The sequence below is a fragment of the Peromyscus leucopus genome, chromosome 11, assembly GCF_004664715.2.
Source record: "Peromyscus leucopus breed LL Stock chromosome 11, UCI_PerLeu_2.1, whole genome shotgun sequence".
NCBI classification, from domain to species: Eukaryota; Metazoa; Chordata; class Mammalia; order Rodentia; family Cricetidae; genus Peromyscus; species Peromyscus leucopus.
In genome coordinates, this window is record NC_051072.1 from 55,378,227 (window position 1) to 55,400,560 (window position 22,334).

Genomic DNA, 22,334 nt, shown 5'->3' on the forward strand with positions numbered 1-22,334 from the left:
CAAGAAAGTTGAAATCTAGGGGGCATTTGGGTTTTGTTTTGATTTTTGGGAAGTTATAAAGAGATTTTTTAAAATTCATATAGAGGTGGCAACTAGTGGCTAGAAAGAAAGGATTGACTTAATTTACAAGGGGCCCAAATCACCCAACAGTGAATGACAGCCAGAAGTTCTACCACTGAGCATCTTAGAAGTTGATGTCTATAATCAAATCAGATGCTAAAGTCAGGGCTCAGCACCACAGGTCACCACAGGCTATACTCTGAATTTTCCCAAAAGTCCGGCCTTCTTAGACCGTCCCAGGGACCTTAGAACCCTGGTCCTCATGGCCACAAACTATCAGTTAGTCAGAAAACTGACTTGTTGTAGACATCTAGGAACCATAGAAATCAGAACTACCTGAAATCCTGCCTCCGTGGACCACCCAGTCTGACATCCAACACAAAACTTGTTGCTGGGTTGAATAAATCTGGACAAACTTTAAAGTCAGAATTCCTCTGAAGATGCTTAATTTCCAAAATGACGATGATCGTGTCACATTAGAAGCTAACATGGACTTTCTGTCATCATATCGATGAGCACAAGAAAGAGTCAGGAGACTGACTTTGTGACCATCAAGGAGAGACCGACAAAAGAAACGAGACAACACAGTGACAAGTTCCTGATGATCACAGAATATAACACAGGGTGACAAGTACCTGATGATCACAAAATATAACATTACTCATTCCTGTGGCCCAAGAAAATCAGAAGCTTGTTGTAACAACCTGGAGCCAAGGCACCCTAAGAGCAACACTGCTTCAAACTGAATCATTATTTTACTGTAATCTAAATTCCATAAGCAAAATCCAGGCAGTCCTTGAGAGAGGTTCCTGCCACAGAATAGCGTGTTTACTGTGATGGAAAACACCTGTTCAGATGCCAGGGTTTGCCTAGGCAACTGGCTACTTTCATATTTGCTTCGGTCCAAAAGGTGGGACACACAGGCTCAAGGACAAATGGGAACCTACAGAGATTACGTAAGCGCCTGTGTCCAAGCACACGGGGCTGCTCTGTTCTGGAAAGGGTGGCTCTGCAAGCACATTGGCTTTTGAACAGCGGCGGTGATCTCCGGTATGCATGCCGTGGTTTGATTTTTTTTTTATTTTATTTTTCCTCCTCCTAGGACTTCTTGGAAGAGCTGAAGCTGGTGGTGCGGGGCTCGCTGTTCCAGGTGGCCAGCCTACAAGACTGTTTCCTGCAGCAGAGCGAACCCTTGGCCGCCACAAGCACAGGTGTGAGCTCTTGGGCCGCGAGCACACGCTCATCAACACAGACACATGTCAAGGCTCCCAGAGGGGCTGGGTCCCCGAACCCAGATATTTGTTGGCAGCACAGCGGCCCCAGAGAATGCATCTGTACAAACCAGGCTCTTGGACGAAGCCCAGACCAAGGGATCTTTTCACTGCCTTTTATTTTTATAACTCACAAATTTGGACTAAGTAACTAGCAGCATTCGTCGCATTATTTTGTTAGACGAATTAGATAAATTACCCTAAGCTGAATTTGGATACTGCTGGGTGTTTAATAATCTCATCATAGTGATTGTCTAGGGAGCCATTTCATTCTGAATCACTTAGAAATAAATGACTGTCATCAACCGGACATGGAGGTGCATGACTGTATTCCCAGCACTCAGGAGGCTGAGGCAGGAGGATTGCCAGTTTGACCCCAGCTTGGGCTATACAGTAAGTCCCTGTCTCAGAAAGGCCATGGACTAGAGAGATGTAACTTAGTGACAGAGTGCTTACAGAGCATGTCCCAGGCCCTTGATCCTTAGTCCTGCAGAACCAAGTGACACTGGCTGAATGTTCCTTACCTTTGGCTGTTCCTACAGGAGACTTCAATCGACAGTTCTTGGGTCAGATGACACAGTTAAACCAACTCCTTGGAGAGGTGAAGGATCTGCTGAGGCAGCAGGTGAGGAACAGAGCCCATGGCTAGTCAAGCCTGAGCATTATGACGGAACCTTCTCTGCTGGCGGGAGGAGGGGCAGGCCCGCACAGGCAGGGAGGGACTTAGCCCGGAGCCACACCTCACATAGCACACACAGCCCACCAGCCCGAGGGGAAAAGGGGGGCATGCTTGCCGTGAGCCTCCATGGCCAAGGCAGTGGGGGAGCCATCACAGGCTCCTTGAGTGCTGTGGCAACCTTTCTTGGACGGTCATACAAGGATGCTTTCATTTTGGTTTATATCAAGTATTCCTTTGCAATCTTTTCCTTCTGTTTCTAAAGGTCAAGGAAACGTCGTTTTTGCGAAACACTATTGCTGAATGCCAGGCTTGTGGTAAGCCCTTCTGTGGTGACCGGCTCGTTCTGGGTGGGGCAGGGCAGACTCACTGAGGATCTGAAGCGAGGTCCCATGACGGCGGCTTCTGGTCATTCTGCACAAGAATTGATGTGGGGGCGGGGACGGGGAGGGAGGGCAGTTCATGAGGAAAGCCAAATGTCATTTTTTTTTTTTATCCTACATATTCCGGATGAGTTAATAAACCTCCGGATGGAACTGGTCTTGCTTTCCAGGTCCTCTCAGTTTTCAGGTCCCCAACTCCAAACACACTGGTGCCCATAGCTCCTCCAGCACCCCCAACTCGCCCGCCACGCCGGTGTGACTCCAGCCCTTGCTTCCGAGGCGTCCGATGCACAGACACCAGGGATGGCTTCCAGTGCGGACCCTGCCCGGATGGTTACACGGGCAACGGCATCACCTGTTCTGATGTGGATGAGGTAACGCTCGGCTGGACAGACGAGGGCTCTCCGGGCCTCTTCCTCGCCCCTCTGGAGGAAGAGGCCATGCTGTGGACTTGGGGCCGCCTGAGTTGTCCTCGAGCTCCAAAGAACTGCTTCCTTGTGGGTGCTCGGAGTCCCTGAGGCCAGTGAGTGGCAGCAGGAAGGCGCAGCACAACGGTGGCCATGGCTGTTACTTTTCTCTGTGTTCCTAGCTTTTTCGCTTGGCCACCTCGCTACGTTGCTGTGCTTTCTACTTCCCGCTCCGACGTCTGTGTTGATCGTTTCTCTGAAGTAATCTCTATGAGAAATGTGCTCATGTGGGGAGTAAGACTCGGTATAAGGGTCCTTGGGCCAGAAGTTCCAGCTTCCTTTGGGTTTTTTAAAATAAAAGAGCAGAGGGAATCTCACACCAAGCAGCTCTGTTAGGGAGGCTTGCGCCTAGCCCAAGCACCCACCGATGAAGTCAATGGGGGCATGCAGGCGGTACAGGCAGAGCTTTAAACGGAAGCTAGAAGGACCGTCATCCAGCCCCGAGTCTGGTCAAGTAACGGTGTCCATAGCTGGTAGCAAAGCTGCCCCAAAATGTGCCTTTCCCTGTACCAGCAAGAAGAAGGCTGAACAGAGAAGTTGAGGGGAGACACCTCTCATGGGGGCCCTGCAGGCTAATGTCGGCTTGGCCGTCCAGCTCCCCCAGCAGGATGAGGTTAGGCTGGTCTCTAGGAATCCCTGAGCTGGAGACGTGATACCGCACATGTTCTACAGAACTGTATCTGGTTTTCATCTGTGAGCTGGAATTTTCCTCCTTTTTGAACAGACAGGAAATGCTCATGTTTTTTACATTAGTTAACTTTAAAAAAAAAATAGATATCAGAACCCATCTTGTAGGCAGCATCTTTTAGGTGGCCTTAGAATAGTCCTGGACTGGACAGGGCAGAGAGGCAGGCCCTCACTGAAGGATGCTGTCCAGCTGTAGAAATTCCTGCCCTGCCTCAGTTTTCCCAAAGTCTTTCTATGAAAGGGTCTCAGATGCCCTAGGAGTCATTTGAAAGCCCCCTGGCAATGGGTGCAGAGACACAGGACTTTCAAAGAGAATTGTTGGAATGCTGGGGGGCTTGTCACACGCAGAGGCAGACTGGTTAAAGACTATTTTGATGTTGACAAAGCATTGTCTGTAACACAGTGAACAGAGCAACCCAAACTTAATGAATCAGGGATTCAACGCGTCACTATGGAATTGAAATTTTTAATTTCCTTTTGTCATTTTATTTTTTGCCCCCAGAATGTAAAGGAACAAATTAGCATTTGCAAATAGACTATGGAAAGTTCCAAGTTATTTTCCCCCGTGGAACTAAAGACTGAACATTTTCTTTCCCCAGTGCAAATACCATCCCTGCTATCCAGGTGTGCGCTGTGTGAACTTGGCTCCAGGCTACAGATGTGAGGCCTGCCCAGTAGGGTTCACGGGGCCCATGGTGCAGGGGGTTGGAGTCAACTTTGCTAAGACAAACAAGCAGGTGAGCGGAAATGGTGGCTTTATTCCTTTTTCCTTTCAGACAATCCCCCGGGTTCTCAGCATAACCCCTTACCACCTTGAGCAGCCAGGGCCTGGCGGCAGACCGTGGTATACGGTGAGCCAACAGGGAAGATGTTTGACTCATTTCTGAGGGCCTATGTCCCTAAAGTCTAGAAAGACGAAGCTGTTAAAGCTGAGGTAATAGAGCGTTGCTAGGAAAGCAGTAAATGTGGGAGAGCAGATGTGCAGTGTGATTTCAAACTTACTTTGTTGATAGCCTTTGGACATCTTGTCCTGCGGAATAAATTGAGAACCGGAGAGGCAAATAAAAGCTCCGGGAAATTAGATCACTTTACAGAGTCGTTGTTGCCAATCAGAAGCCGTTTTAAGATGAGAGGGTTTGAAGAGCGGAGAGAATCCCCCGAGGAAGCCTACCCTTTTTCTTACATAAGCTATAAATTGCCAGAAAGCACCTCAGTACGGCACGACAGTCTCCATTTATCTCCAAATGTTCTACTATATCTGGTCATTATTTAACTGACTGACTGTGAAGTACTTTTTGATGTTTTCAGCCCTTAGAAGTGGTTGGTCTATAGATATGCTTTACTGCCTTAGGGAAATGATTAGCTTTGGAGAAGGGCAAGGGGTCATTATTTCCTTGGTGCTTATCACAGGCTTCTGGAGGGCATCGTTTTTCAGGCTAGAAAAAGAAAGCAAACTGGACATAGAAACGGCAAGGAGCCGAGAGGATAATGAGCCGAGATCTGCTTCTCCTCCAAGAACAAAACCTCTCAGACCAAGCCAAGGAGAGGAGACAAAGTGCCATATAACATGCTCAATATAAGCTAGTGAAGGACACTTCCCAATATATACATGAATATGAAATACACACACACACACACACACACACACATGAATCCCTAACCCTAACTGTGTGTGTGTATGAAAGAGTCACTTTGATAAAAATTTTATGATAAAATTTAATGAATCGCCAGGTTCAGTAGAAATCAAAGAAGGCAGTGTTTCCAGGGCTGTAGAGGGATGTCAGTGATCCATCAGCTCACGGACGTGAGGAACGAGGGATCAATGTGTACGCAAGTACAGCAGCCATGAGCTTTAACAGACCTAGTCCGTCTGCATTTATCCAGTGTGAAGCGAGGACCCCTGGAGAACGTCCCTCTCCAAGACAGAGGTGGAAAAGAATCAGTAGCTCAAATGAGCAAGAGCATTTGACATCAGCTTCGGGACATGGTTGACAACGGAGAAAATTGACTACCACGCAGTCCAGCACCAAGTTTACACTATTTACAGTTAGAAAAACTCCAAGTCCGGGAAACCAGTAAAACAGCTATTAGTAGAAAACATGGCTGTTAGCATAAATCATAGCTATGAGCATAAAACCTTCCTGAAGCAGTAACATCCAGAACAGTGGCCAAAGACACACAAGTGCCCAACATCAGGACCGGTGGAATTTTGCTGACAGGCGAAATCAGGGCTACTATGAAGAAACTGTGATGAGGAAAACAGGATAAACATAAAATGAATATAAAGGGTCAGTGCTGTGATTAAAGAGAAGGGTACTGTTAGGGGAAAACAGACAAGTGTAAAGGGTATCCAGATAAAACTATTGTCAATGTGTGTATACGTAGTTTCAAGGCTGACGGCTCTGCACTGGACAGTCACTCATGGGGCCCATGCCTGGGAGAAGCAATTCTCCTTCTCCCAGTGGTCAGCAGTGGCCTGTAGTTCTTTGTCCAGGGGTAGGGCCCCACGGAACTTCCTCCCTTCCACGTTAATACAGCCATTGCTGTTGCTATTGCTGCTGATCTGATCTTGTTTATGCAGCCGTTTCTAGGAGAAACTGTTTCCACAGAAGACTTCCTAGTATTCTGCCTATTACCATGTTTCCATCCCCTCTCCTCAAATTTCTCTGAGCCGTAGACACAGGAGTTATTTATGTATACTTATGCATATACATACATATATATGCTTGTAACAAATGCAATCAAAGAAAAAGAGGCCATCAACTTGAGTAAGGGAAGGGTTCAAGGGAAGGAACCTTAGAGGGGGGAGGGAGGAAAGGGAGGGGAAGTGATGTAATTCTATTTACATCAAAAACATTTAAAAATATATAAACAAAAAGCTCAATAAAAATCTTTTTTTAGGAAAGGGAAAAAGGGTATTACCAATTAAAAGTATAACCACTGAACTTAATAGCTCAATAGGGCACACATGTATGAAAATGTCACAATGAAACGCATTATTATGCATAATTAATATATATTTAAAAAGAGTTTTTTTAAAACTCAGTCAATGGGTGGAACAGGTTAGACACCACTAACTTGCAGTTTATTAGCTGAGAGATGACCCTGAGAACACATCTCGGGATTTGGCAAAGACACCCGAAACGAGTGAGAGAAACTTTTGTGAGAACGCTCATGCTTTATCTGATGGTAGATCCAAAGAAGGACTAGAAATAACAAAAATGGAGAGAAGCTGAGAACTTTCCAGAACTGAAGAAAGACAGGAATCCTCAGAAGCACGTTGGGTATCGAGCGGGAAAGGAAGGGGTTTCCTGATGTAAGGTTATGGAGCAGATAAGTTACGCATGTCATCTTCCCTGAATGGCTTTAAACTTTGTGAGGACAGTTAACATCTGCAGTTAGATTAAGTGCGCATGCCTAGAGAGCTAAAGTCCTCCTCCCTCGACACCCTACCTGAAATTCCGTGTCTTCACCTAAACATGGCAAGACAGGAAAATCCATTTGCCTCTCTGTTTAAGCATCAGGTCTGAGATGTCTTTGAACTTTTATGCCTAGGTGTGCACTGATGTCGATGAGTGTCGAAATGGAGCATGTGTTCTGAATTCTGTTTGCATCAACACTTTGGTAAGTATTTCTCAAAGCTTTTCTATCACAGCAGAGCCAGGTTCAGAAGCAGGTGTGTGTGTGTGTGTGTGTGTGTGTGTGTGTGTGTGTGTGTGTGTGTGTGTAGATCATAACTCCAAACACGCAGACAGTATGCATGTATAACATTTGATTGGTAGAGTGAGGACAAAAGTCTGTGCTGGAAGCATGTTTACTGTGGTAGTTATTTTATAATTCATTTTTATATTAAAAAGCCAAGTTCTTTGCCCTTTGTCAATTTTTTCTGTTCTTCGATAATTATCTTGCCATCTAAATTTGTTCCTGTTCTCATCACTTTGAAAAAAGTTACTAGTCGAAAACACAGTTAAGGAAGGAAAAGCTCCTTTGGGCTCCTAGTCCACTGTGGCAGAGACAAAGGCTCTTCCGTAGCGTGGGGCAGCTGGTCACTCTGTGCCCACAGGCAATCAGCAAAGATAGAATGATGGTCCTCAAGGAGCTCTCTCCTCTTGCCCTGTTACTGGATGGCACCCCCTGAAGCTCAGGCTGGGGCTTCCTTCCTTAGTTAAACCTTTCTGGAAATGCCTCACACTATCCACCAAGAGCTGGGTCTCTTAGGGGATTCCAAATCCAGTGAAATTGATGGGGAAACTCAACATCGTCCCCAACTGAAGAGCCTACTAGGTTCTGTTAATGGTTCAGTGTTTTATTGGTGACTACGAGATCATCAAACAGTAGTTCTTCTTCTTCTTCTTCTTCTTCTTCTTCTCCTCCTCCTCCTCCTCCTCCTCCTCCTCCTCCTTCTTCTTCTTCTTTTGAAGAAACCTTTTCAAAAAGCCATTTACATGAAATTTAAATGCTTAGCACTTAGGGAAGTCTGTAATTTAAATACTCCAACATAGGCTTTATTTCTGGAAGTTTCTATTCACTGTGTGAAGATGAAAGATGGAACAGAGGACAATAACAACGAAAGAAGTTCTGATTCTTCTCAGTCACCACAACTTTTAGGAAAAGACTTGTTTCTAACTCACCATAATTCTCTGGGAAACCTGTTTAACTCCCATCTCATTTCTTTGCGAATAAAAGCCCTTTATAAATATCATCACATCCTTTAATTCTCAGAAGAGCCCTATAAGTAGGCAGTAGAATGTGGTGCCCAGTTTGTGGATTAAAAGACTGCGGCACAGGGATGTTGCATAATTAGGTAGAGGCCACACATCTCCTTAGGTCTCCAGGAGCCTGAGGCATTCACCATTATGCTATGACCACTTGGGAACATAATGGTGCTTACAATTTTAGCCTTTTTCAAGGACAAAGCTTGTCTGCAGAAATAGATTTGGAAAACCTTGGTATAAAGGTAATTATAGAAGCCACCCAGAGAGAGGAAAAGCAGACAGTGGATAGAACTCCAGAGAACCCCAAGATGAAGGAGTAGGCAAGAGGAAAAGAGCAGAGGCCATGAAAAGGAAGGCATTGGCAGCATGTCCAAGGAACTAACAGATTATTTTAAAAATCCCTGGCAAAGAGCATTGGCATTGCCAGTCAAGCGTGACTAAAATCATCCAGCTGTAAATCAGCCAATGAGTTAAGCTTTGTGGATGAAACACTCTGAGGTAGTGTCGTGCAAGTGTGGGGACCCATACTCAACAAGTGGGGTATAAACATTCAAAACAAAAGTGGGAAGGCCACATCTGTAATACCAGCCCTCAGGGGGCTGAAGCAGCAAGTTCACCCCAAGTTCAAGACCGGATCTGTGATACCTGGTGGGCTCCAGACAAGCCTGGACTATAAAGTGATACTTTGCCTAAAAACAAAGCAAAGAAAGGTCATTACAATGAGGTGATAGCTGTGCTGTATAAATTAACTGTGGTGATTATTTCACAGTGTAGGTATCATCTCACTGAATAGTTTAAGTATGCACAACTTCTGGGCCAGTGAGAGGGCTGGGCAGGTAAAGGTGCTTGCTGCCAAGCCTAGCATCCTGTGTTCAATTCCTGGGGCCTACCTGAAAGGAGAAAATTGACTCCCACAAGTTGTCCTTTGACTTCCACACACACTTCATGGCACCTGTACCCACCCTATGTTCCCCTCCACAAAAAAAACCCACGAATGTGTATATATATATATACATATATATATATACATATATACATACACACACACATATATATATATAATTTTATTTGCTAGTTGAATCTCAATAAAACGGAAAACATCTAATGAGCAAAAACACTTTGAGGGGCTGAAAAATGGCTCAGGGGTTAAGAGCACTTGCTGCTCCCACAGAGGACCAGGGTTCAGTTCCCAGCATCCACACAGAGGCTAACAATCTGCAGCTCCAGTTCCAGAGGCCCTGACACCCTCTTCTGGCCTCTGGAACTGGAGAGCACCAGGCACACCTGTGGTGTACATGCAAATATGCAGGCTAAATATTCACACACGTGAAATAAATCAATGAATATTTAACTCCCAGGACCTTGCTGCAACCTGCAGCCTCCCACCCCCACCCCCGCGCCCCAATACCATCCTGCCTTCTCCACCGTCAGTCCTGGCTCTCTAATGCCTGTGTGTCCGGTTGCAGCTTCCCGCCTGGTGGCACGTTCGCCGACATGCCCAGGAGGTTATGAGACACGCATGGGCACAGAGAGCCAAAGAACTGTGGGTCGTTAGGCTCGGTCCTCGAACCCCCGAGTGCAGACAGACGGCCTTTGCCCGGCTCTGGCTTACCATCTCATCTTTGCCCCTGGTAGGGATCGTATCGCTGCGGACCTTGCAAACCGGGGTACACTGGTGACCAGACCCGGGGGTGTAAGACTGAAAGAAACTGCAGGAACCCGGAGCTGAACCCCTGCAGCGTGAACGCGCAGTGCATTGAGGAGAGGCAGGGGGATGTAACCTGTGTGGTAAGCTCCTGGTTCGCTTGACCGTTTTTTCCTCTTCTTTTTTAAGCACACCCCCCCCCCGCCCCGGCCCCCCCCCCGCCCCCCTGCCCGTTTCTACTCTCTTCAGGGTCAAAGTGTGCCAAAACTTAAACGTAGCCCAGACCAGCACAGACTATAACTGGCTCAGTGAGGTTCCTGAGCGACGGTCTGAGGAACATCCGACCTTGATCTCTCCCTTTCTCTACCTCTTGGCTGAGCAGCAGCCAGCCACTTGGGTACCTGGATGGTGGAAGCCCCCCCACCCCATGGGACACCAACTCCCTATGGCCTTCTGTGGAAGTTTTGCCTAAAATGCCAACAGCTGAGAGGTGGGAGAGCCTCCCTCCCCTCCTGCCCCGTCCCTGTTTGTACTTTATGGCGTATCCATTGTTATTCATAACTGTCCTCACCTTGAGTTGTCCAGTGTTAATGTGACCTCAAACTCTGGGGCTGAGTGGGAGTGTAGAGACAGAAACTGGGAAATCTGTCACCCACGGGTGGGTGGCGCCTTCTCTGTGGCCCTTGAGACCCTGCTCAGGCACAGCTCAGTAAATGGTCAGCCTCTATCCATTCCCAGCTCTGGTTTCCTGCTCTGACCTGAGCCCTCTTTAAAGAAACCTCTTCCCATCAACCAATCCCAAAGCCAGGACCAGAGTCCTCAGGGAGCTCAGGCACTAGCATCTCGGCGGCCTTGGGTAGCTAGCTCACTTCTTTCTCTGTTCTGGGGCTCCAGGCACACGGTAGGAAAGCTTCCGTCTGTGGTCCCGTGACCATGGTGAGCCCCTCTGAGCAGAGTAAAAATTTCCCCTCCAGGGACAGGGGCAGGTGTGGTGGCACCCCTGTAATGCCAGCACTTGGGGGGGAGGGTAGAGGCAGGCCGATCTCTGTGAGTTTAAGGCCAGCCTGGTGGTCTACACACACTCTGTGTCAGAGTTCGTTCCAGGCCAGCCACAGTGAGACCCTGGTTTTTTTTTTTTGTTTGTTTGTTTTTGTTTTTGTTTTTGTTTTTGTTTTTGTTTTTAAATCCACATCACATTCCTCAAACTTACACTTCTTTATCTTTCTGGCTGGAAACTTTTTCTCAGTCATTTTATCACTTTTCAAATTAGAAAATAAGAAAAAAAATTAAGTGTAATAAAGTCAGCCTTTCACGGCAGTACCAGTCTTCTAGAGCAAGGTCTAGAGAATGTGATGTGTCGGAGAGAGAAAAAGAACTAAGCTTTCCCCCAATCCTGATGGTTGGGCATGTTATTACATACTTATACCTTTTTTAAAGTCACTGAAAGGCAAGTATATATCTGTGCTTAAATTCTCATTTTCTGCGAGCAAATTGATGGCTACTCCTCTGGGATGGTGGGTGATGGGGCTCTTAATATGTTTTTGAATTTGTAATAAGGCACAGCGACAGATGGTAAAGAATTAATAAACTCGGTGTGACTACTAAAATAATTTAATCTGCCAGAAAATGGCTCATTAAAAATGTATTTGTTCCTAGAGGAAATTTTTTCCTCATTAAAATGAGCGGAGGACCGGACCCACAGCTGAACTTTCTGGGCCTTGCGCTGCGGAAGCCCTTGAGTGGGACGGGGCTCTGGGGAGGGGGCTTTGGGGTGGGGGGATAGGGGTGACTCAGGCTGTACAGGGAGAGCAGAGGAGAGGGACAGGTAGGCAGGGGCGCCGGGGCGTTACTGGCTGGAAAACACCTCACTGCTATTGAGAAGCCAGGAAATTTCCCTGAGAGTTGTTCCTTGCTGCTGGTCCTGGCTCCAGCTTTCTTCTCTCCTGTCAGCTCTGGTCCCAGTCTGCTTTTCCGCCCCTGCTTTGCTGGCTCCCAGGCTTTCTGAGTGCTGTCTCCTCTCTTTCTCTTCCTCTTCCTGTCCTTCCCCGCCCCACCTGCCCCCACGACCATGACCACCTCCCTCATCCCTCCCCCCCACCTTCTCTCACCCCTAACCCCAACCCCCACACCCCGCACCAGAGCTGGTTCTCAGGCCCCACCTCACACCCGAGAGAGCTTCTCAGAAGGGTTCCCTCTATCTTGGTGAATCACCATCCTGTCTCCGGGGCACCTTGGACATGCAAGGGAGAAGAACTCCAAGGTGTGCATTAACCAAATGCAAGGGGTCAAAGTCAGAAGGGGACAGGCTTGAGGTTAATGCTCCCACCTCTGAGAGCTTGGGCAACTCTGAGAGCTTGGGCTGACCCGGGTTGAGCTCGTGTGACTCTTGCATAAAAGGGACAATGTTGACCTTGCAGTGTCTTCTCAAGGACTGGAGAAAATGGCTGGGGAAAACCACTTTAGAAAAACTGTTGGCAGATAAGTCAGAGAAATAACTCAGCAGGTAAAGGTACCCTCTACCAACCACCAAACACACACACACACACACACACACACACACACACACACACACATACACTTTTAATCTTCCTTCCTTTCATGCAACATTGTAAATGTAATTTTAAAGACTGAAATAAAATTGTTACTTCCCACTTGAACTGCTGGTAGTGAGGATTGCTGTTGGCTTTCTGGGCAGCAGGGTGCTCTAGGGGACGTATCGGAGGGAGACGTACACAGAGCCGGTGATGACCACACCAGTGGGGACCACCTCTGTTTAAAGAAAGGGGTGTGACTAGAGATAAAGTACCTTAAAGTTTCCCTCTTTGGGTGGAAATTGACCCAAAAGAACTAATTACGATATAAGACTGTGGCTGGAAAGTGATAAATGTTGCAGCCACCCTCTCACTCAGCCTTTATTTCAGGGGGAGGAGATGAATTGGACAGTCAGGTGGACACTTTGATCACAACCCCAAATTAGGAACACCTTAGGAACTGGAAAGATGGCTCAGCTGTTAAGAGCACTTGCTGTTCTTTCAGAAGACCTGAGTTAAATTTTCAGTACCCCTGTGTGGCTCACAACTCGCTGTAACTACAGTTCCAGGGGATCCAACACCCTCTTCTGGCCTCTAAGGGCACCTGCACATACATGGTACACATCTGTCCTCTCAGGAGGACACCTACACACATTATATTGATAATAAATGTCTGAACCCAGTATGCCATGAGCTAACCGAGTGCACCCAGAAGGACAAAGGTACTGAAATGATTTGAGGCAACATTGTCAGCCATATCAAAGCTGTTAGAAGTCTGACAACCCCAAGTAGAAAATAAATTGAGTCAACCGAGGTACGTCCTCTGCAACTTTATCTCTAATAGATCTGTGGCCACTAAAAAGAATACCATGGATATCTATGAAGAGACACAGAGAGAACGCCAAAAGAAAATGTCACCCTATTTTTTAAGTTGCAGAAGAGTCTATACACCTAAATGTGTGCAGCCAACTGAACGAGCAGACCAAAGAGAAGGACTGTGTCTCGGCTTGGCTATGCACAGACCATCTCTGAGTGTGTACATGAGAGTGGGTTGCCTTTGCTTGTCTGAGCCATGGGAACAGGAGCCATAGAGAGCGTTCCCTATCCATCTCCCTTTGAGCCTTCGGAGTTGAGAATCATTGTCTATTCCCGCACAACTATAAATTGTTTTGCATTTTTCTTGTTTTGTTAGTTTGTGTGGGGGTGTTTTGCATGCACACAAATGAGACCAGGAGTTTTCCTTTATTCCTCCTTGCCATCTCTTTTTGAGGCAGAGTATCTACAGAATCTGGAGCTCACTGATTGCACCAGACTATCCGGCCAGCAGCCCCTAGGGAGGCTCAGGAATCATGGACATGAGCTGCTGTGCCCAGCCTTTTTTCCATGGGTGCTGGGGACCCAAAATCAGGTCCTCATGCTTGTCCAATAAGCACCTTACTAAGAATGAGGCATCTTTTCAGCCCTGGTTTGGTTTGTGGAGGACAGAACCTCAGATAGCCCAGACTGGCTTTTAACTCACTGTTTATCGAGGATGACCTTGAACAGAGTCTAATGCTTAGCACACTGAATTGTTAAATCTCACCCACCCAGGATGTGAGGCTCCTGGATCTTCCCCCTGGGGACCCTCACACAGGAGCAGAGACCAAATTGGTCACCTGCCACTTGGGGGCTGTTTTCCCAAACCTCTAACGGACTCTCCCTTTGCAGTGTGGTGTTGGTTGGGCTGGTGACGGCTACGTCTGTGGAAAGGATGTGGACATTGACAGTTACCCTGATGAAGAACTGCCGTGCTCTGCTAGAAATTGCAAGAAGGTAAGGAGAACAAGCAGGGGAAAAAAAAAATACCCTGTGGATGTTCAAAGCCATGTCTTACATGGCTTTGGGAAGGATTCTACTGGTGCCACCTAAAAATGTTAAAGTAGCCGCATTGTAGCTGTGTGGCCGCTACACAAGTGTGTGGGTTCACACGGATCCGTGGAATGTAGACACAGAGGCATCTTAGGAATGAATCTAACCTATCATGGCTGCACGTGGTCCAGCCTCGAAGGACTGAAGCACTCTTCCCTTCCCTAGGGCATATTTATTTACTCCTTTTTACAGTTTAGATAGTTAATTTCCATACCTTCAAAGCAACCCACAAGGAGCTCCCAGAGACCAAATGCCAGGTGCAAATTACTTGAATTATCAGGTACCTCGGTTTTCCGGGTTTCCTGGACCAAGTTTTGCATAGGCCTTTGATCGTTGGGGGACTCTCTGATCCTTGACTCTCAGACAAGATTCACATAGGGCGATAAGAGAAACAAAAGGTAAGAGGAACCAAAGGTGTGGTTGAACAAAGGAAGGATGAGGGCTAGGTGCTGCTCTCTGGAACCAGGCCAGGAGCTCAGCAGGAATGCACTACACTGCATCTCAAACAAAGCAAAGAAAACGGCCACTAGCTAAGTCAGGCAGCCACACTCAGTCTGGAGGTCAGAAATACTTTTTGACATGAGACAGATGGCTAGGACGTGACTCTGAGCTGTTTCCGCCATCAGGATAACTGCAAGTATGTGCCAAACTCTGGCCAAGAAGATGCAGATGGAGACGGCATCGGAGATGCCTGTGATGAGGATGCTGATGGAGATGGGATCCTGAATGAGCAGGTACCAGCTTGGTGGGGAGAGTGTGCACACTGCAGCACCCCGGGAAGGGATTGTGGAGGAGAGCCTGCGAAGCCAGCCACTGAGATGAACCATCTCAGACTTTAGTCTCCATGCCCATGTTCCCACAGCACTGCAGCTTGTCCTGCGAGTGTCACGTGTGCTTAAAATATAAAACAGACAGACCTGGGCAGCCACCGCAGCGAGACAGGCATAAGTAAGTCTGAGTAAGTGTCCCACCTTCTTGCCATTTAGGACAACTGTGTCCTGACTCACAATATAGACCAAAGGAACAGTGATAAAGATATCTTCGGGGATGCCTGTGACAACTGCCGGACTGTCCTGAATAATGACCAGAGGGACACTGATGGAGATGGAAAAGGGGATGCCTGTGATGACGACATGGACGGAGATGGTAGGTGTGCTTTGCTCAGCCCTTCATTTCCTTTGTCCTTTCGACCTCACCAAGAATGGAGACAGACATGCTGACTCGGGAACTCCCCCTCTAGCGGACTCTCTGACCTAGGTCTGGTGGCCCAGTTACCCTAGATGTTTCTGCTACGTTATACTATTGGCAGGAACTCAGAGAGAGCACCTTCTACTAGTGTCTTGTCAGGGCGGTGTCTACAGGGCCTCTGCCTTCCTGGCTCCTCCCCCACCCCAACCCACTGCTCAGTTTAGGAGAGACCTGGGAATGGAGAACTGAGTAAGGTCTGTTGTGGAATATTACTTTAACTATGTAAAGATGTGTTACATTTGTTTATGCTGCATCGTTTAACTATGTAAAGATGTGCTGCATCTGTTTCAGCTTGCCTGCCTGAGGCACCTGATTGGTCTAATAAAAAGCTGAATGGCCAACAGCTAGGCAGAAAGGGATGGGGGGCTGGCGGGCAGAGAGAATACGTAGGAGGAGGAATCTAGGTTCCTGAGAGAAGAAAGAAAGAGGGAGAAAGAAAGGGAGACATCCAGGGCCAGACAGACAGACATGGAGGAAGTGGGACAGTAGGACATACAGAATGAAAGGCAAAAAGCCCTGAGGTAAAACGTAGACAAAGAAAAACAGGTTAATGTAAGTTCTAAGAGCTAGTGGGACAAGTCTAAACTAAGGCCAAACATTCATGGCAAATAATAAGTCTCCGTGTCGTGATTTGGGGGCTGGAGATCCAAGAAAGCAAGCTACAAGGATCAGATGCTATACCGTGGGGACAGGCTCCTCCTGAATGCTGACCAGGAAGATGTGCCCAGCCCCTGCCTGCTCTGGGCAGGGCTGGTGGTTGTACTGCCAAGCTCTGGGACTCTACCACAGGGGAGATTGAGGTCCCATGCCATGTGAGGTCCCATGCCATGGGCAGCTCTGAAGCCTCATGGAGCTTGAGGAAGGACATTTTTATTCAATATGATGTCCATAGCATATGACAAACAACTATCATTAAAAGGCAGCCTAGGATCTGAGTTTCTGAAAACATACCGCACCATTGGAAGAACCTCCTTTTAAAAATGCTACCCTCTCAAACACACACATTCACTCCTCCAGAATATACGTACCTCTCTCCTAAAGCATAGGCCTACCTGAGCTTAAGTGACAATGTCACTGCGATGGTATGCTGATAAACCAGTCGATAAAGTACCCCTAACCTGTAGCATGTGTTCATTTCTACAATCTTATTCTCTTCACTGTTGATTTCAAATGTCATCGAACATGAAACTGGGAGACAGGGATTCAATAGGCCCAGGCTCAGCTCCTATATACCACTGCCCAAAGGTCTTTTTGTCTCCAATCAAATTTAGACACTTACAAGGTCCTCCTTTGCTGAGTCAGCCCACCCAGTCATCATGGCCTCCTTCTCCAGATGCTGCCATAACCCTTAACATCTTAGACAAACTAGAGTTCACTGGATAGCTGCCTTAGAGAGCTGTTCATATCTGAGTGTCACAGAAGCCTTGCCTTGAGGTCACCTCCAGATACTACTAAGGACGGCAATGTAACAATGGCCCCGCGGGAATAAGTGACCACAGCCTGGCCTCTCAGCAGCTAGAAGTCTCTATGTTCCACCCTTTCCTATGGCAGTCTCCCCACCCATGGTAGCATTCTTTTCTTGCAGGAATAAAAAACATTTTAGACAACTGTCCCAGAGTTCCCAACCGTGACCAGCGGGATCGGGATAGTGATGGTGTCGGAGATGCTTGTGATAGCTGTCCTGACGTCAGTAACCCTAACCAGGTAAGACAGAGTTCACATGGTGGATTGAACTCCTGCACGTAAAGATTCCCTAACGAAGGCTGGAGAGATGGCTCAGAGGTTAAGAGCACTGACTGTCCTTCCAGAGGTCCTGAGTTCAATTCCCAGCAACCACCTGATGGCTCACAACCATCTGTAGTGAGATCTGGCACCATCTTCTGGCCTGCAGGCATACATGCAGACAGAACGCTGTATACATAATAAATTAATTAATTAATTTAAAAAAAAAAAAAGATTCCCTAACAATCAACATCTGGAAAAACCCAGGCAAGCTGTTGGCCGTTCTTTGCTGTGGTATCACAGCTCCAGGGGAGAGATGACATAGTTAGGCCTGAGAATGATGGGAGGAAAATGATCCACACGAGATCCTTACTGACAGCCATGCTAGTTAAGCCAGTGAACGGTTTCAAGTCCTTTTTTACTGATGGCCCGACCAAGAGCAGGCTTGTGCCTCTGAAAAGTCTCTTGGTGCCCAAGCTCAGGGATACAGAGTTTTGAAAGGCAAAAACCACAAAGACTATAATTATTATGTCAAAGTTAGATGAGGGTCAGAGTCACCTTGAAACAATCCATTCATGGCAGAGCATAGTAATTATTTTAGATAAAACATGCCAGTTATTTTTTCACTCATATTTTTTCTAGTTATTTTAGTTTAATTTGGTTTATACATCTGGACCCTGGTCAAGGACGTGGAAATCCCAAATGTGTGGCCAAGGCAGGTGTGCCTGTTGAGAGAAGGTTCCGGGGAGAGGGCTGAGAACTGTCTAAGCAAACACAAAATGGAATCAGAACAAGATGGCACCACCTGATGAGTCGGGATGGGGACTGGTGAGGCCCTTGGGAATCACCTCACAGCCGCACAACACTGATGACATTAGCAACATAAGCTTAATGAGGCCCAAACACGTTTCTGCTGTCAGAGAAACTAGAAAGATGGACATGAGCCTAATCGCACGCCCCCTTAGTTACTAAGTCTGCGTGTGGATGTTGCAGATTAAGTTCAGTAAGTGATACGTTGTTTCTCTGCCCATACACCTGCTGCTTGGATCCTTGGGTGTGGTGAGCAGTCTGTCTCTGAAGCCCAGAAGAGAGTCCTTGTTACCCACTGTGCCTCACTCCTCATCCTGTTCTCAACTCCAAAGTGCCGAGGCAACCCAGAGTCAGTGTGCTATTTGACCCATGCCTGTGGCTGGCTCCCTCCCGATCCAGTCAGTGCACCCAGTCTCGGCTAGCCACTGTGCCGCCCAGAGCCCTTCCCAAGCAGCTCATCTGGTGTGTGGGCAGCCCCTCCACGAAGCTTGGTATTTTAAAAGGCTTTTTTGGAAAATTCAGCATTGTGCCCACACCAATAGGGTGGCGTCCTTTTGCAGCTTTTTGGAGCACTCTAGCTCCCAAGAAACAATTCCTGAACCCCAGTGTTGATGGGCCAGGCTCACCTTCTCGGGAACAGTCCATACATGGCAGCCCCCCTTTCCCCCTCCCCTCCCCGCGGTAAATTAACACGTTTTGCTCTCTTTGCAGTCGGACGTGGATAATGATCTGGTTGGGGACTCCTGCGACACCAACCAGGACAGGTATGGCATGCCTCCCAGCTGCAGGGAAACAGGTGGAAGATCTGGGGGGAGTGGGGATCTGCTGGCATTGCGCTCCAGGATCCCTGGATGAATCGGGTTGCCGGGAGACGGTGGTTCCACCTTTGGTCCAGGCCATTGTATCTCCCACAAAGTACTGTGCAGGGTGGCTTCAGCTCCGCCCAGCACCTGAGCTCTTCTGCGAAAGAGATGTAACACCATGGAGCCTTGCAGGAGGGCTTTGGAGTAAGGCAGCCAGGTGCCGTTCATGGCCGAATCTCTCTGTGCCTCCTGAAAATGGGAGCGACTGTAGATATGTAGCCCGTGGGCTGGTATGGAATTGACGTAATCCAGGGAAAGTGCGTTTGGTGGTTTCTGTCATATAGTTAGCACTCAGTAGACGTTAGCCCTTTTATTATCACATCAGGAAAGGTTCATCATCGCTCCAAACAGAGGAGCTGGTTGCGATCACTGCCGTTTTATATTGTCCTTGGTGCCTTTTCTATTTCATTGAGAGGAATTATTCTGTGGAGAGCATTCTGCCATGCTTCCTAGCCCAACATGGAGTCTGACATGAAGACCGGGGAGAGCTGGGGACAGAGCTTAATGATAAAACATTCACCTAGCATGTGCAAAGCCAGGAGTGGGTTCCTCAGCACCACTACAGAAGAAACAGAAAAAGGATGAGGACGGAGTAGGTGCTGGAGTCGGGGGGGGGGGGGGCACACAGGAAAAGCACAGCCAAGTGCCACTCAGCCCTAGGTGGCTGCACTCCCGGGCACTGGCCCTTCCTCTCCTTGGGACCTTGGGGGATTTGCATTAATTTACTGTGGATTTAACTAGGGTCTTGTCCCTGCTAGCCAAGCACTCTACCACCTAGCTAGAGTTCATCCCCCTGCCCCCATGGGTGATTCTTGGAAAGGTGGTCAGGACAGGTCTAAGATTCCCCAAAGTCAACGCAGGACAGCACATGGTTCTTCTACTAACTGGACCGCAGACTCAGTTGGTTGCCTTACAGAGTCAGACCCCTCCCAACCCCCGCCTTGCTCAGGACGGCTCCTGCAAGGTCCCGTCTTCTTCATGCCCTGTCCTTCCCGCCGCCCTGTGCCTCCCAGCCAAGTGAACTCCAATGTTCCCTCAATCTCTCAGAAGCTATTGCTTCATCAGAACAGTAGAGACAATTGCCACACCTTCTCAGCTAAGAGAAAACTCAAAGTAAGACAGGGGAAGGGCCAGCTCAGGGCCATCCCTTGGGCAACTCCTGGAGGACGGTGGCTGTCATGGGACCACAGCACAGGCGAGCCTGACCGTGACACAGCCTGACACTGGCTGTCTGTTTCTCAGAGCAGAAGGTAGACGGGCGCCCTGACAACTAAATGATGTGTCGTGTGCATCGAGAATGTTCCCAGTGGTGGGTCATCGTGTACTCCGATTACCATCTATAGAAATTTCTAAAATAGCCTATCCCGCCAGCCTCTAGATATATGCCTAAAATAAATGACTCATGCTGCCATATTTTAATTCCCATGAACTTGAGCCACACCGGGAGGGGGCTAGGAACTGCTTGTTTCTCCAGAGAGGCGGTGGGGCTGGGGCAGGGCTCTGTGCTTGGTGCTGATCCAGCCGGCTCCCTCTTGTGCCATGAGAAGTGCAGAAATTCGGCTTTCTCAGCTTCAGTATTCCAATGTCCACGTTGAACTCACTCCTCTGGGGCCCTTCTGCCCTCTGTATGAAAAGAAGAGCTTCCCTCTGTGTCTTCCCCTAGAGAGTATAATAGCATTTTCTAAGCCAGGCAGGCCAGGCTTTGAGTGGAGCAGAGGGAGAAGAGAAGCCATGCCGAGCCCTAGTGGCCATGGAAGGTTCCAGAAGACTCGGATGGTCCTCCCGGAGACAGAGCAGTTGTACTACTTACCCCCGAGGCTGCTACCCCCTCCACACCCCACACCCCCCGCCACTGTAGCCCTTCATCCTGGAAAGAAGAAAGGTCAGATGGACAGAGAGTGAGCTTCCTGGGTTACAACCACTTCTGGGGGAAAAATGGCCCTCTTCTCCACCACCCTCCCCATGGCATTCAGGTCTGAGTCCTCATGGGTCACCATATGGGAATCATGAACATCAACGTAGCAGAAAACACCGAGGGCTTGACCCTAGAGCCGGGGGCTTAGGGTGGGCTTCTTACAGGTGCTAAAAATGGAAACACTCGGTCTCCAAGCTGCCCTTCGGGGCAGGCCCTGTGTTTGTCGCTGTTTTATAGATGAAGACTGTGCACCTCTCAGGTCCAGCGCCGTGCCTGAGGTCACGGCTCACCGATGCCTGAGCAAGGACTCACATGTGCCTCCACGTCGCTTGCTGTCACACGTACATTCACACCCCCTCGGAGAGAGGTGTCACCCAGCAGTCCTTAGAGACGACAGCAGCCCGGGTCACACGGCACAGAAATAGACTCTTATCTTCAAACAGGAAGGGCTGTCTTCTTTCAGGAGACTTGGGGAAGCGGGGAGTTGTTTCTGAGGCCGCCTTATCAAAGGAAGGTCTGATAGGGTCTGATAAAAAACCCAGCCTGCTGACAGCCCACCCAGACGCCTGCCTGCCTGCCTGGGCGCGGAGGCTTCGGGCTCTGCTAATCCGCAACCTTTCCTTCTACAGTGATGGAGACGGCCACCAGGACAGCACAGACAACTGCCCCACCGTCATTAACAGTGCCCAGCTGGACACTGACAAGGACGGGATTGGCGATGAGTGTGACGATGACGATGATAATGATGGCATCCCAGACCTGGTGCCCCCGGGCCCAGACAACTGCCGCCTGGTTCCCAACCCAGCCCAGGAAGACAGTAACAGTAAGCATGCTCAGCCCAGGGCTGGTGGGACACACACACACACACACCTCTAAGATTCCCTGCAGCCACGTGAAGGGATGCATACTTCCCCAGGGCATCCTCAGCTTTCCCGCACCCCCGCCAGCTTCTGCTTCGGATCCAGCTGGTGTAGACGGCAGACATCTGGTAGACAGCAGGCTGCAAGTTGGGCAGAGCTGATCAGCCTTGCTGCTTCCTGAGCTGGGCTGGGCTGAGATCCCATAGAACGGGACACAGCCACACGCCGCAGCTTGGTCCCCGAAGGCCCTCAGGGCAGCTCTGGGCCTGCTTGCTTCCGGCCCCGGGAGTCAGGAAAGGGGTCATACAGAGAGGGACGCACAAACTCACATACCTGTGGGGACCGGGTAGGTAGGGAGCCACGTGCACCAGGCCAGATGTGAAATGGCATGGGTGGACAAGGCTCATCCTAGCCAAGCAAATGCAGTGTCTAAGCTGTCTGGCTGTGAGCAGAATGCACCTAGACGCCACCTTCAGCTTAGGGGACACCAAAGTTGGTCTTAAAGATACGCTGGTGATAATCATTCCTGGGCTGGTGCACATGTTAGACGTTTGCTCCGTGTAAGGTCAAGCT

At 48.5% G+C, this 22,334-nt stretch overlaps 1 protein-coding gene across 1 annotated transcript in view; it reads left to right on the plus strand.

The window, feature by feature from the left end:
- The window catches only part of Thbs4 (thrombospondin 4), a 47,109-nt gene that overhangs the window by 18,898 nt on the left and 5,877 nt on the right, over positions 1-22,334 (plus strand). Inside the window, 13 exon segments of the mRNA XM_028892871.2 lie at positions 1,163-1,271; positions 1,874-1,956; positions 2,273-2,336; positions 2,571-2,764; positions 4,144-4,281; positions 7,100-7,168; positions 9,895-10,047; positions 14,143-14,247; positions 14,970-15,077; positions 15,330-15,489; positions 17,177-17,295; positions 18,835-18,887; positions 21,531-21,724. Coding sequence (XP_028748704.1) covers positions 1,163-1,271; positions 1,874-1,956; positions 2,273-2,336; positions 2,571-2,764; positions 4,144-4,281; positions 7,100-7,168; positions 9,895-10,047; positions 14,143-14,247; positions 14,970-15,077; positions 15,330-15,489; positions 17,177-17,295; positions 18,835-18,887; positions 21,531-21,724 — 1,549 coding nt within the window.